This window comes from Myotis davidii, unplaced genomic scaffold (genome assembly GCF_000327345.1).
Source record: "Myotis davidii unplaced genomic scaffold, ASM32734v1 scaffold54, whole genome shotgun sequence".
NCBI classification, from domain to species: Eukaryota; Metazoa; Chordata; class Mammalia; order Chiroptera; family Vespertilionidae; genus Myotis; species Myotis davidii.
This window is the reverse complement of record NW_006287915.1, coordinates 328,247-343,677: the sequence shown is the minus strand read 5'-3', so window position 1 is coordinate 343,677 and position 15,431 is coordinate 328,247. Positions and strand designations below refer to the sequence as shown.

Genomic DNA, 15,431 nt, shown 5'->3' with positions numbered 1-15,431 from the left:
ACTACAGTTCTACAAAACACCCTGTTGTTAGGATGAAAAGACACACTGCAGACTGGAGAAAAGTATTTGCAAGACACATATCTAATAAAGAACTAGTTTTTAGAATATATAAAGAACTTTCAAAACTCAAAAGTAAATAATCAAGTTAGAAAATGGTCTTAAGACATGAAGAGTTATTTTACCAGAGATATAAAAATGGCAGATAAGTATATGAAAAGATGTTCAACATCATTAGTCATTAGGGAAATGCAAATTAAAACCACAGTGACTTACTTTCATATACCTATTAGAATAACTAAAAAGTTGTGAAATCACCAAACGCTGGTGAGGATGCAGAGGGACCAGATTCCTCAAACATTGATGGTGGGAATGTTTGGAGAAAAGTTTGGCAGTTTTGTGTGTGTTTTTTTTAAAAAAAACTTCAGATGAAATTATCATGCAACCCAGAAACTTCACTCTTAGTTATTTATCCCAAAGAAATGAAAACTTGTGTTCACATAGAAACCTGTATGTGAATGTTTATAGCAGTTCTATTCATAGTAGCCCCAAATTAGAAGCAACCCCAAGGTCCTTCAATGGGTAAACAGTTCAAGAAACCATGTTATATTTGTACCATGGAATATTCCTCAGCAATAAAAAGAACTGAACTAATGATACATACAGTAACCTGGATGAATTTCCAAAGAATTATGTTGAATGAAAAAGCCAATTCTATAAGGCTATATACCATTTATATAAAATTTTTGACATGACAAAATTAGAAATGTAGAACAGATTAGTGGTTGCCTGAGGTTAATTACGGGGATGAGGGTAGGGCTGGAGGAGGTTGTAAAAGGACAACATGAGGAATCCTTTAGTGATGGGAATATTCTGTATCATAGCTGTATTGATGTTACTGTCTTGTTATACTACATTACTGTTTTGCAAGATGTTAGTCATTGGGGGAACTTGGTTAAAGATTACTTGGGATCTATCTGTATTATTTATTACAACAGCATGTGAATCTACAGTTATTCAAAATAAAAAGTTTAATTAAATAGATTACTGAATTGTAGAAGCTAGGTGGTAGAGATGCAGGTAATCAGGATAAAATTATTTCAAATGTACTTTATATTTGAAAAATTCCATAATAAAATATAAGATAAAATAGATTTCTCATATCTATAAAAGTAGTTTATCACCATTACACCTTTATAATATTATGTATGTTATGTGACAGTTTTAAAAAAATCTAGAAATCCCATGCATAGGTGTTTAACCATGTAAAATGCACTTATGTTACACAAAAACCTGTATGTGAATGTTTATAGTGTCTTTATTCACAATCATCAAAACTGGAAACAACCCTAATTCCTTTGCTGAGGAATGGATAAAAGAACAGATAAATCCTGTAATGGAATACTACTCAGCATTAAAAAGAAACTGAGTACTGATAAACACAACAACATGAATGAATATCAAATGCATTCTTGAAGTGAAAAAAGCCAGACTTAAATGTTTGCATTCAGTATCATTCCATTTATATATATGGCTTTCCTGCAAAGGAAAAAATTTAGGGACAGGAATCAGATTATTGTTTGCCAGGGGCTGGGTCTGCAGCTAGAAGGTATTTCTGGACTTGATAGTGCAGAAAAGGTGTATTTTACTATATGTGAATTGTATCTTATTTTTTTAATAATGAAGAAATGTGGTGATTGCTGAGGGAAAACAAGTATGACTAAAAACAAGCCAAATTACAGAGAATTTTATACCAAACTTTTTCAAATGACACATGTTCACCTTCTCTCCCACCAATAACTACCCCCTACCTATAGGTTCTTTCCTCTAGTTATTAATCTTCTCTAATGTCTTGATATAAAATTCAAAATACTAGGGATGAAAAAAAATTGGAAGGATTACTTATTTTACTACAACATAAAGTTAAACTCTGGAGTTGATATGTTTAATCATTGATTTAGTTAAAACTACACATTTAGTTCAGAAATTATTGAATTGGGGAAAACATGGCCATTTATTTGAAAAAGTATAGAGTTTTGTAACTCAAGAAACTTGATAGAGGCTTATAAGTTTGTGAAGGGGTTGTTATGTGGAAGAGGCGGTATGCTTACTTTGTGTTGCTCTGAAGATACTATTGTGGTAGATGTTACAAGGAAATAGATAAATTGTTAGAGTGGACTTTCTAACAACCCAACCAGTATAAAAATGAAATAGAACTACCTCTGGAGTATTAAGCATTTGGCTTTTATATGTTTTCAGAGGCACATAATCGCCATTCTATGGATTCTGGTACCCTGTAGATTGTTTGATTTTATTCTGTATCTAATTTTAAGGTTTTGATATGCTGTTTATATGTATCAGTCAAAATGCCTTCTCCAGGCTCAGCTTCCTCAGTTTCCTTATCTTACATAGTTCTTCGATCATTAGTCATTCTGATGGTCCTTGTCTCTAGTTATCTATCAATGCCCCTGGTAAAATGGGATGGTATTTGTCCTGAACTGTTTCAAGCCTGTTCATGTGTTAGCAGGTGGTACTGCTTTCTTCTGTATCTATCTAGACACACTCCTATAACTTCTGTTCTCATTCTCCACAATTTTAACCAAGTACTTTTAAATTATTGCCTGTTTCCAGAAGACAGAGACCAGCACCTTAAATAATATCTGCATATAGTAAGCTTATTTGAATGAATCAACTCACTCACTTGTTGCTTGTTTTTACAAAGGTAACCATGGTTCATATTGAGGTTACTTAAAACATTAAAAACTTTCTAATTTTTGTTTTCTTTATAGGAATTTCGGCAGAAAGTAATGCTAGGAACTCCTTTCCTAGTTATTTGGCTGGTTGGGTTTATAGCAGACCTAAATATTGATTCCTGGCTCATTAAAGGGTTAATGTATGGTGGTGTTTGGGCTACAGTACAGTTTCTTTCAAAGTAAGTGTCGTTTTTAACTATACCTTAACTATAATTGTAAGATTATAATTTGGATCCTGCTATATAAAATTAATGTTTTGTATGTTCAGAAAATTGCCCTTCTGTAACCTGTTTGATCTTAATATTAAAGAATTTTGGCAAATTTATATGTGAAATATTTAAAATTTTTAATAGTGTTGTCTAGCATTAATTCTCAAGGCTAAAGTACAGTTTTAAACATTTCATTAAAAGTGGACTTGAGTTTGTTGAACTCTAAATGTAATATACATATTGCTTCTTTCTAGATCAGCAGTTCTCAACCTGTGGGTCGCGACCCCTTTGGGAGTTGAACGACCCTTTCACAGGGGTCGCCTAAATACATCCTGCATATCAGATATTTACATAACAGTAGCAAAATTACAGTTATGAAGTAGCAACGAAAATAATATTATGGTTGGGAGTCACCAAAACATGAGGAACTGTAAAGGGTTGGGGGATTAGGAAGGTTGAGAACCACTGTTGTAGATAATTATAATGCTTGAACTTACCTTGCCATAGGAATGATATTTTCTTTGGTCATAGGCAATATGCAAAAAAGAGGTTTGATTTTAGTAGCAAGGTAAAGGCTAAGCATATGAAGCAGCTCAGTTTTTTATTATTATTATTTTTTCCCTATTTTTTATTTAAATATTGTGATAATTTCTTTTTCTTCTGTCCTTAGATCTCATTGCCTTAAAATTGCCCATCCAGCAATCCCTAATCTGTGATCCAAAACTTCCCACCTTCCATTCATTCCTTTAGTACTTTGTTTTTACCTGTATTTAAAAAAAGAGTTCTGCAAATAATTTACACAGAGATGAGAATGACTAGAAATACACTAAATGTGTTAACTCTTAGGAATAGGCTTACTTCTAGGTGATTAATCACATTTAAGTGTTTCCTGGAGCTTTGGGGGTCTTTATAAATAGGAATTCACCACGATTTTCTATTTAGCCTACATGGATCATTGATCCTGCTTATGTTTGATGAAATTTATTAATATTTATTTTTCCTGAATTCTAAATGCTGTAAATAATGACCTTCAGTTTTACTGAATTTGTAGTTCATTCTACTTGAAAAGATGTGGTGAAGACTTAACAGGAGTATATAGGTTAGGAGAAATAAAGATGAAATACAGAGAAAAGCTTTAGGATTGCTTTGTACTTCTTTGTCAAATTATAACCCATCATCAGTGAATAATGCTGAATGATAAAGTTGAATTTTTGGTTAAGAGTATAGGAATACACTGAAATATTAAAATTGAAAAGAAATGGAATATAATTTTAAACTCTCGGTGAATTAAAAGGAGCTTCAAAAATCTTGCTGAGTCATTCAGCTGTGAAGTCATTTATTGTTGATTACTATGAAAACAGTCTTGGAATTTAAGCATTCTGCACTTCTGGATTTTGGTTAACCAGAGTTTATTATGTGAAAAGTGTGTAATTTTCATTTAAATATCTAAATATTCATTTTCATAAATACAGAGCTCAAATTTTATAAAACTTATGTTTTACAGATCCTTTTTTGATCATTCAATGCATAGTGCATTGCCCCTTGGAATATATTTGGCAACCAAATTCTGGATGTATGTGACGTGGTTCTTCTGGTTTTGGAATGATATCCTTTGGTTGTAAAGGCCATATCCAAGCAATTTTTGTTCATTATTTAAATAATTGTTTAATAATAATTTAACATTAGGACTGAACTACTCACAATTAACAGTAAACTATTTCTAGAAAAATAAATATGAACAGTATTTCTAGAACAATAAGTATAAAAATACTGTTTTTAAAATGTTATATATTGAATAGATTGCTTTTGAAAATTGCTCTTAATAACATCAATAATAATAATAATAATAGCTACCATTTATTGTATGTTTAAAGGGCATTTTCTTAAATACTTTGTATCATTTAATATACATCCAGTACATTAGTATTATGTCCAATTTATAGATGAGAAAATTTAGGCTTAACTAGGTTAGGCTGTTATCCTTGACCAAGGTCACACAGCTAGTCTCTGGTATAAAAACATGTACTTATTTGATTCTGTAACACATATTCTAAACCTTTCTTTTAAACGGTGATTTTTATGTTTTAATATCAAGCAATTTGCTCTAAATATTTTCTTAATTTCACAACTTTTGGTATGGTTGCTAACAGTTAATTTTCTCTTTTGCTTCATGAAAAGCATGTAATGCTGCATCTTCAAATATTTGCTAACTTCAATAAATTGTTTCAATGTAGTATATTTAAAAAATAATATTTCAAATTGTAAATGTGTATGCATGTGTGGGTATCAAAGAAGTAAGGTCATTGTTAATTTCTGATATTTTTACATAGAAAAAGTTCAGTCAGTAAGATAGTCTGATGTATTATAATAAAGACACATGTTTCATAAATGTTCGTTAAGTCATTGTCAAACATTACTACAAAGTATATAAGATTTTAAATGGGTGCAGTTTTTGGTGACTTGATTTTAATTAGTACCTGGTTTCACTTCAGTCTGGCATGTTATAATACTGTATTCTTTTTGTTAAATTGTCCTGTATTTTAGTTGAAAAACAAAACATGCTTATTTTATTTTTGAGAGTAAGGCACAATTGTAGCTACATTTGTAATGCTTATATTTTTATCGTGTATATACTTACTTTCAGAAAGTATAGTACTTTTAAAATACTTCCTTGTGTAAGTATCAAGTGAAAATTTTCCATGTGGCAGTTTTCACTAGCTCCTTCTGGGCTTGCATAATATTTTCACATAAAAATTGTCCTTCCAGTATTTATTATTAAACATTAGAATTGTCTTATTGGGACATTTAGTATGAGTAAGACAGATTTACTTGTTTTCATTACCTCATCTATTTTAAATTTATAAAAAAGCACTGACCTCTGAAGTGACTTTGTATTCCAGACATATTTTTTAACTTGATTTCCTAAATTGGACAGTAAATTTTATGTTCAAGAAAAAAGTTAGATTCTCATCTTAAAATAATTTGAGACTGTTGCTAAACTCTTAATCTGTTGTGCATGTAAGTGAAGAAAAACCAGGAAAATTAGTAAATTACAAAATAATGAAAACTTTATGCCAGACTTTCTTATGTAGTGCAATTTGAATTTTCTTTATTTGGATATAGTATAAAAAATAGCTCTGCAGATTCCCACGGCTAGAGAGTTGAGAATGAGAGAGGAAGGAAAGGCAGAACATTCAAGCCTATTTAACTTGCCCTATTTGAATAATTCTGCATTTAAAATAAATCTGTATGTAATTCATTCTTAAATGCATGGAATAAATTGCACATGCTAATTTTTCAAATAAAAATTGTAGTATGAGAATACTAAATTTGATCATAGTATTGTCTCAGAGAATTCTAGAAAAGATGAATATAATACAGTTTAAGACATACCTGACATGTAAAAAGTGCTAAATAAGTACCTGTTATTATTTATATGTGAATTTTTAAATCTTAAGTTCATGTCTCAATGGGCTTTAAATGTGCATTTACATATTTGAATGTGTTTGTGTATAACTTACTCATGGGATGTGGAATACAATCACAAATAACTTTAAATTCTGATTTTAAAAAAACCCTCCTTTTATACTTGTCTGTGTTGTAAAAGAACCATATCTCTAGCTCCTGTATGATTTTAGAGCTACAATTTTGTTTTTCAGTATTAAATTTCTGAGCCAGAAAGAGAAGCCCAAAAAACCTGTAGGAAGGAAATAGTAAAGAGCCCAGATGAATTTATAATGGATACACAAAGGATATTAGACAGAAAGGAGCCATGAAGCTCATGATACAGGATAATGATTAAGATGCAGAGATAAATTAGCAGCAGCAATCAGGGGGTAACTACCTCTTTTGCTGACCCCGTCTCCTTGCTATTGCTTCTGCCATTTTCCTCTTGCTACTAAGTACTACATATGTAATTAAAGCTGATTAGATAGTTTTGAAAAACAGAATTACAGTCAATTTTCATTATTCACAGTAGTTAAGTTCTATAAAATCACTGTGAATACCCACTGTTCCTAGGGGGAAAGAAGGTTAGCTTCCTATAAGCCTCTGGTCACAACATTTTTATCAACCAGTCAGAACATAACCTTGTTTTACATGTGTTTCTGTTTAAACACAAAGTTTAATATTTATTGTTGACTCATTAAAGTGAACTCATTGCCAACCACACGATAATCCATGCCTGAATAAAACATATCTAACACATGTATTTTCTCTGTAGGCATAGCACGGTCTTCTTGCCCATAGGACATTAGATAGCACTTTAGCACTACACTTAGAGGCCATTTCAAAAGGCAAAGTCACCAATAAAAACACAACGATGTGGAAGATATGGCACTAAATAAACTATGAAAAGACATTGTTCACAGTATAAAGGTGAAACACGGAGGCAGAGCGTGACCTTGTTCAACTCAGCTGAGAATGTGTGTGTAGGGTGACTCATACTGTTTGCCATTTTGTGCATATACATAAATGACTGCAAAAACACCGTAAGTATTGATTTGCGGGCTGCAAATAAATTTTTTACTGAGTAGGCATGAGGATCAACTTTATGTTTTTCATAATATACCCACCTAAGTGTTTTTGAGAGGATAATGAGTTTTATATTGACATAAACTATTTCTTTTAATAAGTTCTTATTTTTTTACTATTCATTAAATATTTACCACACCATTATACACCTTATATTTATTCAGTGCTTTTTGGTTTATAGCTTCCTGAGATATTTTACTTGGTTCTCAGAACAATTCTTTGAGATTAGAAAAAACAAAATGCACAAATTTTAATGCTGTTTTCTAACCAATGGATAAATTGAGGTTCTGAGAAATTGTATGTCTTGCTCAGAGTCACATAGGTAGGTGATATCAAGTCTGATGTAGAACCCAGTCCTTTGACCTGATATAGAATAACCTTAAATTCATAGACCTCCCTGTAAAGCAGTTTGGCAACCTGTAGAAAGAGCTTTAAAAATGTCCTTTGATCTCTTAATCACTTATTCATAAGTAATCATGGATAAGATCAAAGATTTATTTACTAGGATGTTTATCAAAGTACTATTATAATAGAGAAAAATGGAAATAACCTAAATATCCAACCTTAATACAGGGATAGTTTTATCAGTTACACTACATATGGTATGAGATAAAATAGCTATTAAAATGCTTTTTATAGACTTGATATGGGCTGATACTTAGGATACAATAAAAATGCTATAAAGTATGTTTACAGAATGATCCTAATTTTAAAATGCACAAAGGATATGAACTGGAAGTGGCGACGTGTAATTTGAGCAGTGATTATCTCTGGGTGTCAGATTCATGCGTGATTTTATTTTGTTTCTTGTCCTTTTATTTATTTGAAAATTTTATTGACTATGCTTCTTTTATAATAATCAACTCTAAAATTCACTGTCATACCCAGTACAGTCAACTATGGTTGGCACCACTTATTATTTATTTATTTTTATTTCAGAGAGGAAGGAAAGGGAGAGATAGAAACATCAATGATGAGAGAGAATCATTGATCAGCTGCTTCCTGCACGCCCCCTACTAAGGATCCAGCCCGCAACCACTAAGCCACTCTGGCTGGGCAGCACCACTTTTGAAATATTGACAGTAGGTTATTAGAAATTCTTTGTGTCTAAAAATAAATTATTTTCAATTATGTTTTAAGGTCAACTAAGTTTTTAAACTAAAGATAGATGTGAAGAACTTTAGAGCCTGAAATGATTACATATATAAAAATGAAGAGAATGCAAAATTATCATTTTCACCATTCTCTTTTACGTATTTTTCTCTTAAATATTTTTTCTACTTCTTCAGTTTTTTGTATATCTTTCTTAGTTTCCTTCTAATATCCTCTAAGTTTGTTATTACCTTCCTTTAGGTATCCAATCACCACCAACAATATTGCTATAAATATTCTTGTATATTTTTGTGCACATGAGCAAAAGTTTCCCTGAAATTATTAAAGGTGGTCTTTTATTTTAAGTTCTGAAACTGTTATAATAAGTAAAAGTACTGTCCCTGAAAAAATGCCAGGATTCAGCATTCTTTGCATATGCATTTACCTAACTTTATTCTCAAGAGATTTTTAGCTGTTGGAACAGCTGAAAATTTGACTTTGTATTTACTCTCCTCTGTACCAGTACATTTTCTTTTTCTTTTTTTAAACCTGTTTTATTGATTTCAGAGAGGAAGGGAGAGTGATAGATAGAAATATCAACAATGAGAGAGAATCATTGATCGGCTACCTCCTGCAGACCCCTCACTGGGGATCAAGCCTGCAATATGGGCATGTGCCCTGACTGGGAATCGAACCACTATCTCCTGGTTCATGGGTCGACGCTCAACCACTGAGCCACACCAGCTGGGTTGTACCAGTGCATTTTCTGAAATAAAAATGGTAAAAGTTGGGAGAAATAGAAGACTGGAGAAAGAGAAATCACTTTTATATATATGACAGGTGATAATAATTACTCTTCTTTATTTTCTCCTACTATATTTTATGGGGTTATTTAGTGTTTGGATATTTACCAAACAAATGTAGGATTATTTCATTCAAAAAGCTGTTCTTTTTCCTGTGCTTCATAAGAAATGTAAACAGTGTATATATATGATCATGTCCAAAAGTCTTACAAAATTGTTGTAGCATACTTTGTTACATAAAATCTTGAAAATGAAATCTTAGTATTCCAGATCTTTGTGTCTCAGAAATGTATTGTTCTAACAACATTGCTTTATTTTTCCTAATGCTTTTTAAAAATCTTTGTTTCTCCACTTATTTTTATAAATGCCTAGTACATTTTTATATTTTTATTAGATAGAAAAATATGACCATAGAAACTATTTGTTTTAAGCAACTTTATAAATATCTTTTCTAAAATTAAGGTTAGCTTGAATGTTTTCAAAAAAGGCAAAGGAGAGAATTTGAAGGCAGTATTTTAAATATGTGAGATATCTGAAGAGTTTGGTAGCTATATAAAGATTTTAATGCATATAAATAAAGATATATGGCTAAGCGACTATTCAACCGTTCGACCAGTAGCTGTGATGTGCAATGACCACCAGGGAGCAGACGCTTCGACCCATAGGTTAGGTTGCTGCTGGGGCCCTGTCAACCCAAATCTAGTTCACCCGTACCCTGGGCCCAGAGAGGAGGGAGGAGGGAGCCCGATGATTTGCAGAATCGGCCGCAGGTTAGCTTGCTCCTGGAACTCTGTTGGCCCCGAATCTGGTTCACCTGCACCAGATTCCCTTTCAATGTGCACGAATCCGTGCACTGGGCCACTAGTATGATAATAACTTTGAACATGAGAAGTCCCTTCATTTTTGTCAAAAGAAATAATCATTTAAAAATGATCTAGTCAATGAATTTTTAATGTACTCGCTGACTTTTAAAAAGTAGATAAGCCTACATGATTTAATGTTTATAAAGAATTCACATTTTTGCCCTAGCTGGTTTGGCTCAGTGGATAGAGCATTGGCTTGCGGACTGAAGGGTCCTGGGTTCGGTTCTGGTCAAGGGCACATGCCCAGGTTGCAGGCTTGATCCCCAATAGGAGGCGTACAGGAGGCAGCAGATCAATGATTCTCTCTCATCATTGATGTTTCTATCTATCTTTCCCCCCTCCCTTCCTTTCTGAAATTAATAAAAACATATTTTAAAAAAATTCACATTTTTACTTTTTACATTTAGGTATGGACATACGGAAAATATCTCATTTGATGTTTACAGAATAGATAAACCAGCTTGGGTAGTAGATGTAATAATCTATTTTCATGTAATAAATAAACCAGTTTGTATTTTTTGATTGGTAGGTGGGGGTTTTTTTTGTGGTAAAATTTAATGGATTATAAATTTACCTATAAGAGTAACTCATTGGCTCTTTAGATTCCTTAACTTTAAGTACATCTCAACTTTTTATTTATTCATCTTCCATTCCTTGCCAATAGTGTTGCACTTTTCTACAATTTTGGGAAGTCTTGGAAATCTGATCCAGGGATAATTAAAGCTACAGAAGAGCAAAAGAAAAAGGTAGCAAGAAACAATCTAACTAGTCACTTGAGTTTCACTGCCAAATTATCAGTAGTTACGGTAGATATTAGAGTACAAAGGAAGAAACTGTTTAGAATTTTCAAACCAAAGAAGTTTCAAAACAAACAGATGTATAGTTGGTGCTCTTGTGATGCCTGTCCTTACACGTCCATAACATTTGATACTTTTATGCACTGCTTATTCATAAGGCTACTGGGATTGCTTTGAGAGGTGAATACAATATTTTAAACATCTCTGTAAACCCTCCACTAATAATATGCCTTCAGTAGATGTTTGTTGAAAGACTTTGTAAATTGAAAGGCCAATAAAGTAGTTGATATAGCAGATACATTATCACAATAACTGAAATATTTTGTATATATGATCCTGGTCACCCCTCACTGTAACACAGGTACTTAGGAAGCCAATTTTATTATTTTAAGCGCTAGTTGTGGACATATGGAAAATACCTATTTTAAACAAAAACAAATCCTGATGAATTATGTCTTCCTACAGTAGACTAAAACACTGGCATGTTCTTATAGCCCAATCCCCCCTTTTCTAGGAGTTTGCTACTATTATGTTCTAATATTCTTCAGGCATTACTGCTAATAATTGGTTTGACAGGTTTTCTTAGTCATAATCCAGTTCTGAAGATTCAGGACCAGCTGTTAGGGTAGGTAACTTAGTTTTATTCTCAGAGGAATATTCCCATAACCAAGTTTAGGATCGCTTTTCCATATATCCAAGGAACAAAACTCCTATAAACATACTGTGGTGAAATAGCATAAGTAAATGAATAAAAGATTTTCTTTGAGCTGAAAACATTGGTTACTTAAAGGTGAACATCATGTTGATTGATTGATGGCACAGTAGTTGGTGAACATTGTTCAGTTTTGAGTAAAATATATATTTTTAATTTACAGACAATAGTTGAACTTGCAGAGACAGGAAGTCTGGACCTCAGTATATTCTGCAGTACCTGTTTGGTAGTATTTTTTCTTCTTCATTCTTCCACCTATCCTCTTCTAGCAGTGGTATAGCATAGAGGGTTTGGGAAACAAAGAGAAGATGTTCTTTTGCTGAACACATTTGTGCCCTCAAAAAAAATGATACAAGAGGAAAGATGGTAAAACGGTGTCTCCTTCCAGTGCTTATTCCCTGATAGAACTTGACTATAGTTCTGATTCAGAGATGCCATTCATTGATATTCATTCTTATTCTTTCCTCTCTCTTAAAATGTAATTCAACAAATAAAAAAACTAAGTAATAATGCCTTTAAAATCAAAGGTTTAGTATGATCCCTAACACTATTATTTTTTTAACTACATCAGTCTATCTATATTAGAATGTTATGCAACTTTGAGCACTATCTTATTGATATTAAAAATTGTTATCTTCATCCAGGTCATAGATAAAGATACATATGAAATTAGATAGCATTTACTTGTTGACTCAGCTATGGTAATATTGACATTATTCTATTACAGACATCAAATTTCTATAGAACATAATTATTTTTGTTTTTATTATTTTCTGCTTTAATTTTTATAATTCTTGAGAAAAGTGTATAAATTGCTACAATGGTTACCATGTTTATCTACATGGAAATTGAAATATCTTCAAATTGTACCTGAAACTAAATGCTCTTTTACACCTTTGCAACTGAACTGATGTCTTAACATTTGAATAATAATAAAATAGGATTATGGATTGAGTTTTTGAAACTGAGCTCTAATGCTACAGATTCCTTAAGTTGCTTCACTTAACATTCCTTGACCAAACAGTCATGGTTCTGAATATTCAAAATATATACTGCTGTGCTTTTGGAAGCAACTTTAGGGTGCTATTTTCAAGCATTCTTTAAAAGATGGTTTTTTGTTTCTATGTTTTACAATGGGTTATTTACATGTTTGGCATTCTTAACCTATAGAATGTTTTTATAGCCTACTGTTCTGTGGAAATTATTCTGTCCTATAAAGTTAAGAATGCATTGCTGATGTGTTTGCCATATGGCAAACAAATTCTTTATAGAGTCACTCAGTACAGTTTTATTGTTAAACAAATATTTAATAGGATGAACAAAACTATTTTTGCCATCATAGTGTAAATGTTTTATAATGTTTTTATAAGCCGTGTACTCCTGGGTAAATAATTTGATTTTGTAAAGTAAGAACATACATGTTATGAAATGATTCAAATCAACAGAGTATTTTTCATCATATGGGTATTTGATAAATAGGCAAATCTCTAGGAGACACACCTAGATCACAATTTTCTAAAAAACAGTTACTTTGTATGTGAACTGAAGAGACTACTATATTCAGGAGCCTCTGTCAGTCTTTAGTTCAGAATTCATTGACAAGTGAATTCCCAGAGGGGAAATGTAGCTGAGGGTTCAAGGTGGGAGTAGAATTTACCTAATATATCCTGCTACTTTCTCCTAAATAGATGTAGTCACATTATCTGTGGTAAAGACTAACTTACCCTTTTCTTTGATCCACAGATCATATTAGTACATGTAAGAACTGCAAAGTCCATTTAGGTTTTCTTTTTAGGACCTCAGAATAATGTATAATCTTATGAAAATTATTGGGGAAATGGCAGTGCTTTTGTTAAAACACCAATGAAGGATATTATAAATTTTGTTTCTGGCATAGTTTAATCACTTTAGCTTTTTGTCATAGACCCAGCACTGGGACTACCAGTCCTTTTTTTTTTTTTTTTTTTTTTTTTTTTTTTTTTTTTTTTTTTTTTTTTTTTTTTTTTTTTTTTTTTTTTTTTTTTTTTTTTTTTAATATATTTTATTGATATTTTACAGAGAGGAAGGGAGAGAGAGAGAGAGTCAGAAACATCGATGAGAGAGAAACATCAATCAACCGCCTCCTGCACATCCCCCACTGGGGATGTGCCCGCAACCCAGGCACATGCCCCCGACCGGAATCAAACCTGGGACCCCTCAGCCCGCAGGCCGACGCTCTATCCACTGAGCCAAACCGGTCTCGGCATACCAGTCCTTTGAAGATTACTACTGAGTTCTTATATTCACTTGGCTGATTTAGAAAAATATAGAGTAAAATATTTTACAACAGTTAAAACATTAAGACATTATAAACATGAACTCTTTATTGCCTGTCAGAAGCTGAATAATGTATTTATAATTTGTTTTGCAAGAAATAGGGACTACCTAAACTTCCTAAGCATATTATACATTCTTAGATATGGCCATGCATTTCAGGGTATGTCTGTACCTGAAACTGAGATCGCAGGAGGCACTGAGAAATAGATGTATACACTTACATTTTTTGCTAGAATATGGGATGACTCATATTAAATGATTTTGAATTCTAAAAGTGTTTATTCACTTCTAACTTGATCTTCCTTTTACTAAAGAACAATTTCATTATTAAAGAACAACTAATATCATGACCATTAGTCGCAATAAATTTTCATTTAGAAGCCTGGAAAGTGGTGTTTTTATTATTCAGGAATTTGAGGGATATAAATTAAAAATAGTATCATTCATCCAAACAGCAAATTGGATGATTCTACTCCAGTCTTAAGAGTTTATATTCTAGAGTAGCCTTATCCTTTTCAACTTTGTTGTTGCAATTGAAATTGTTTTGTTTTACCCTTGGAAACCTTGGTATAATTCTTTCCCAAAAATACAGCTTTATTTTTTCATAATTATACTTTGAGAAAGTAAATGTTCTGCTTTCCTCTCCAAGATATAGTGCCTTTTATAATCTTTTAACATGCCTATTAACAGATACGGAAACCAGTGAGGTCCAAACATTGTGGTGTGTGCAACCGCTGTATAGCAAAATTTGATCATCATTGCCCATGGGTGGGTAACTGTGTAGGTAAGTTTTATTAGTAATTTCTAAATATATTGTTCATTTAAGTCATTCTAAGTAATTAATAATGTATAATATTAAAGCTGATAGTTGAAAGTTCATTCCTGTACCTTACTACACTCATTCCCTTTAACTCCCTAATTATCTTCGGGTTGACAAAACCAGTTCAGTTGAGAGGATGCGTTTAAAACCAGTGTCTAGAAAAGATTGATAGCATTTCTCTATCAATTTTTTTCTGGTGCCTACTCTTTCCTATTTTCTCCATTGGATAATAGTGAAATTGAAAAGGAGACAGATAGTATTTTTTTTAATTAAACTAGAGAAAGTAAGGCAATAAAAATATTTGAAAGGATATGATGCACAGAGGAAGAGAGGAATGACAAATGAGAACTCTACATGCCAAAACCGGTTTGGCTCAATGGATAGAGCGTCGGCCTGCGGACTGAGAGGTCCCAGGTTCGATTCCGGTCAAGGGCATGTACCTGGGTTGCAGGCACATCCCCAGTGGGAGATGTGCAGGAGGCAGCTGATCGATGTTTCTCTCTCATCGATGTTTCTAACTCTCTATTTCTCTCCCT

The 15,431-nt window shown here is 32.4% G+C and overlaps 1 protein-coding gene across 4 annotated transcripts in view; it reads left to right on the top strand.

Annotated features, from left to right (window-relative positions):
* ZDHHC17 (zinc finger, DHHC-type containing 17) overlaps positions 1 to 15,431 on the top strand; it is a 61,996-nt gene that overhangs the window by 36,626 nt on the left and 9,939 nt on the right. For all 4 annotated transcript variants that reach the window (XM_006759724.2, XM_015561331.1, XM_015561330.1 and 1 more), the window contains 5 exons: positions 2,787 to 2,929; positions 4,464 to 4,564; positions 10,872 to 10,996; positions 11,923 to 11,985; positions 14,766 to 14,859. In XM_006759724.2, the coding sequence (XP_006759787.1) occupies positions 2,787 to 2,929; positions 4,464 to 4,564; positions 10,872 to 10,996; positions 11,923 to 11,985; positions 14,766 to 14,859 (526 nt within the window). The remainder of the gene's footprint in view (positions 1 to 2,786; positions 2,930 to 4,463; positions 4,565 to 10,871; positions 10,997 to 11,922; positions 11,986 to 14,765; positions 14,860 to 15,431) is intronic.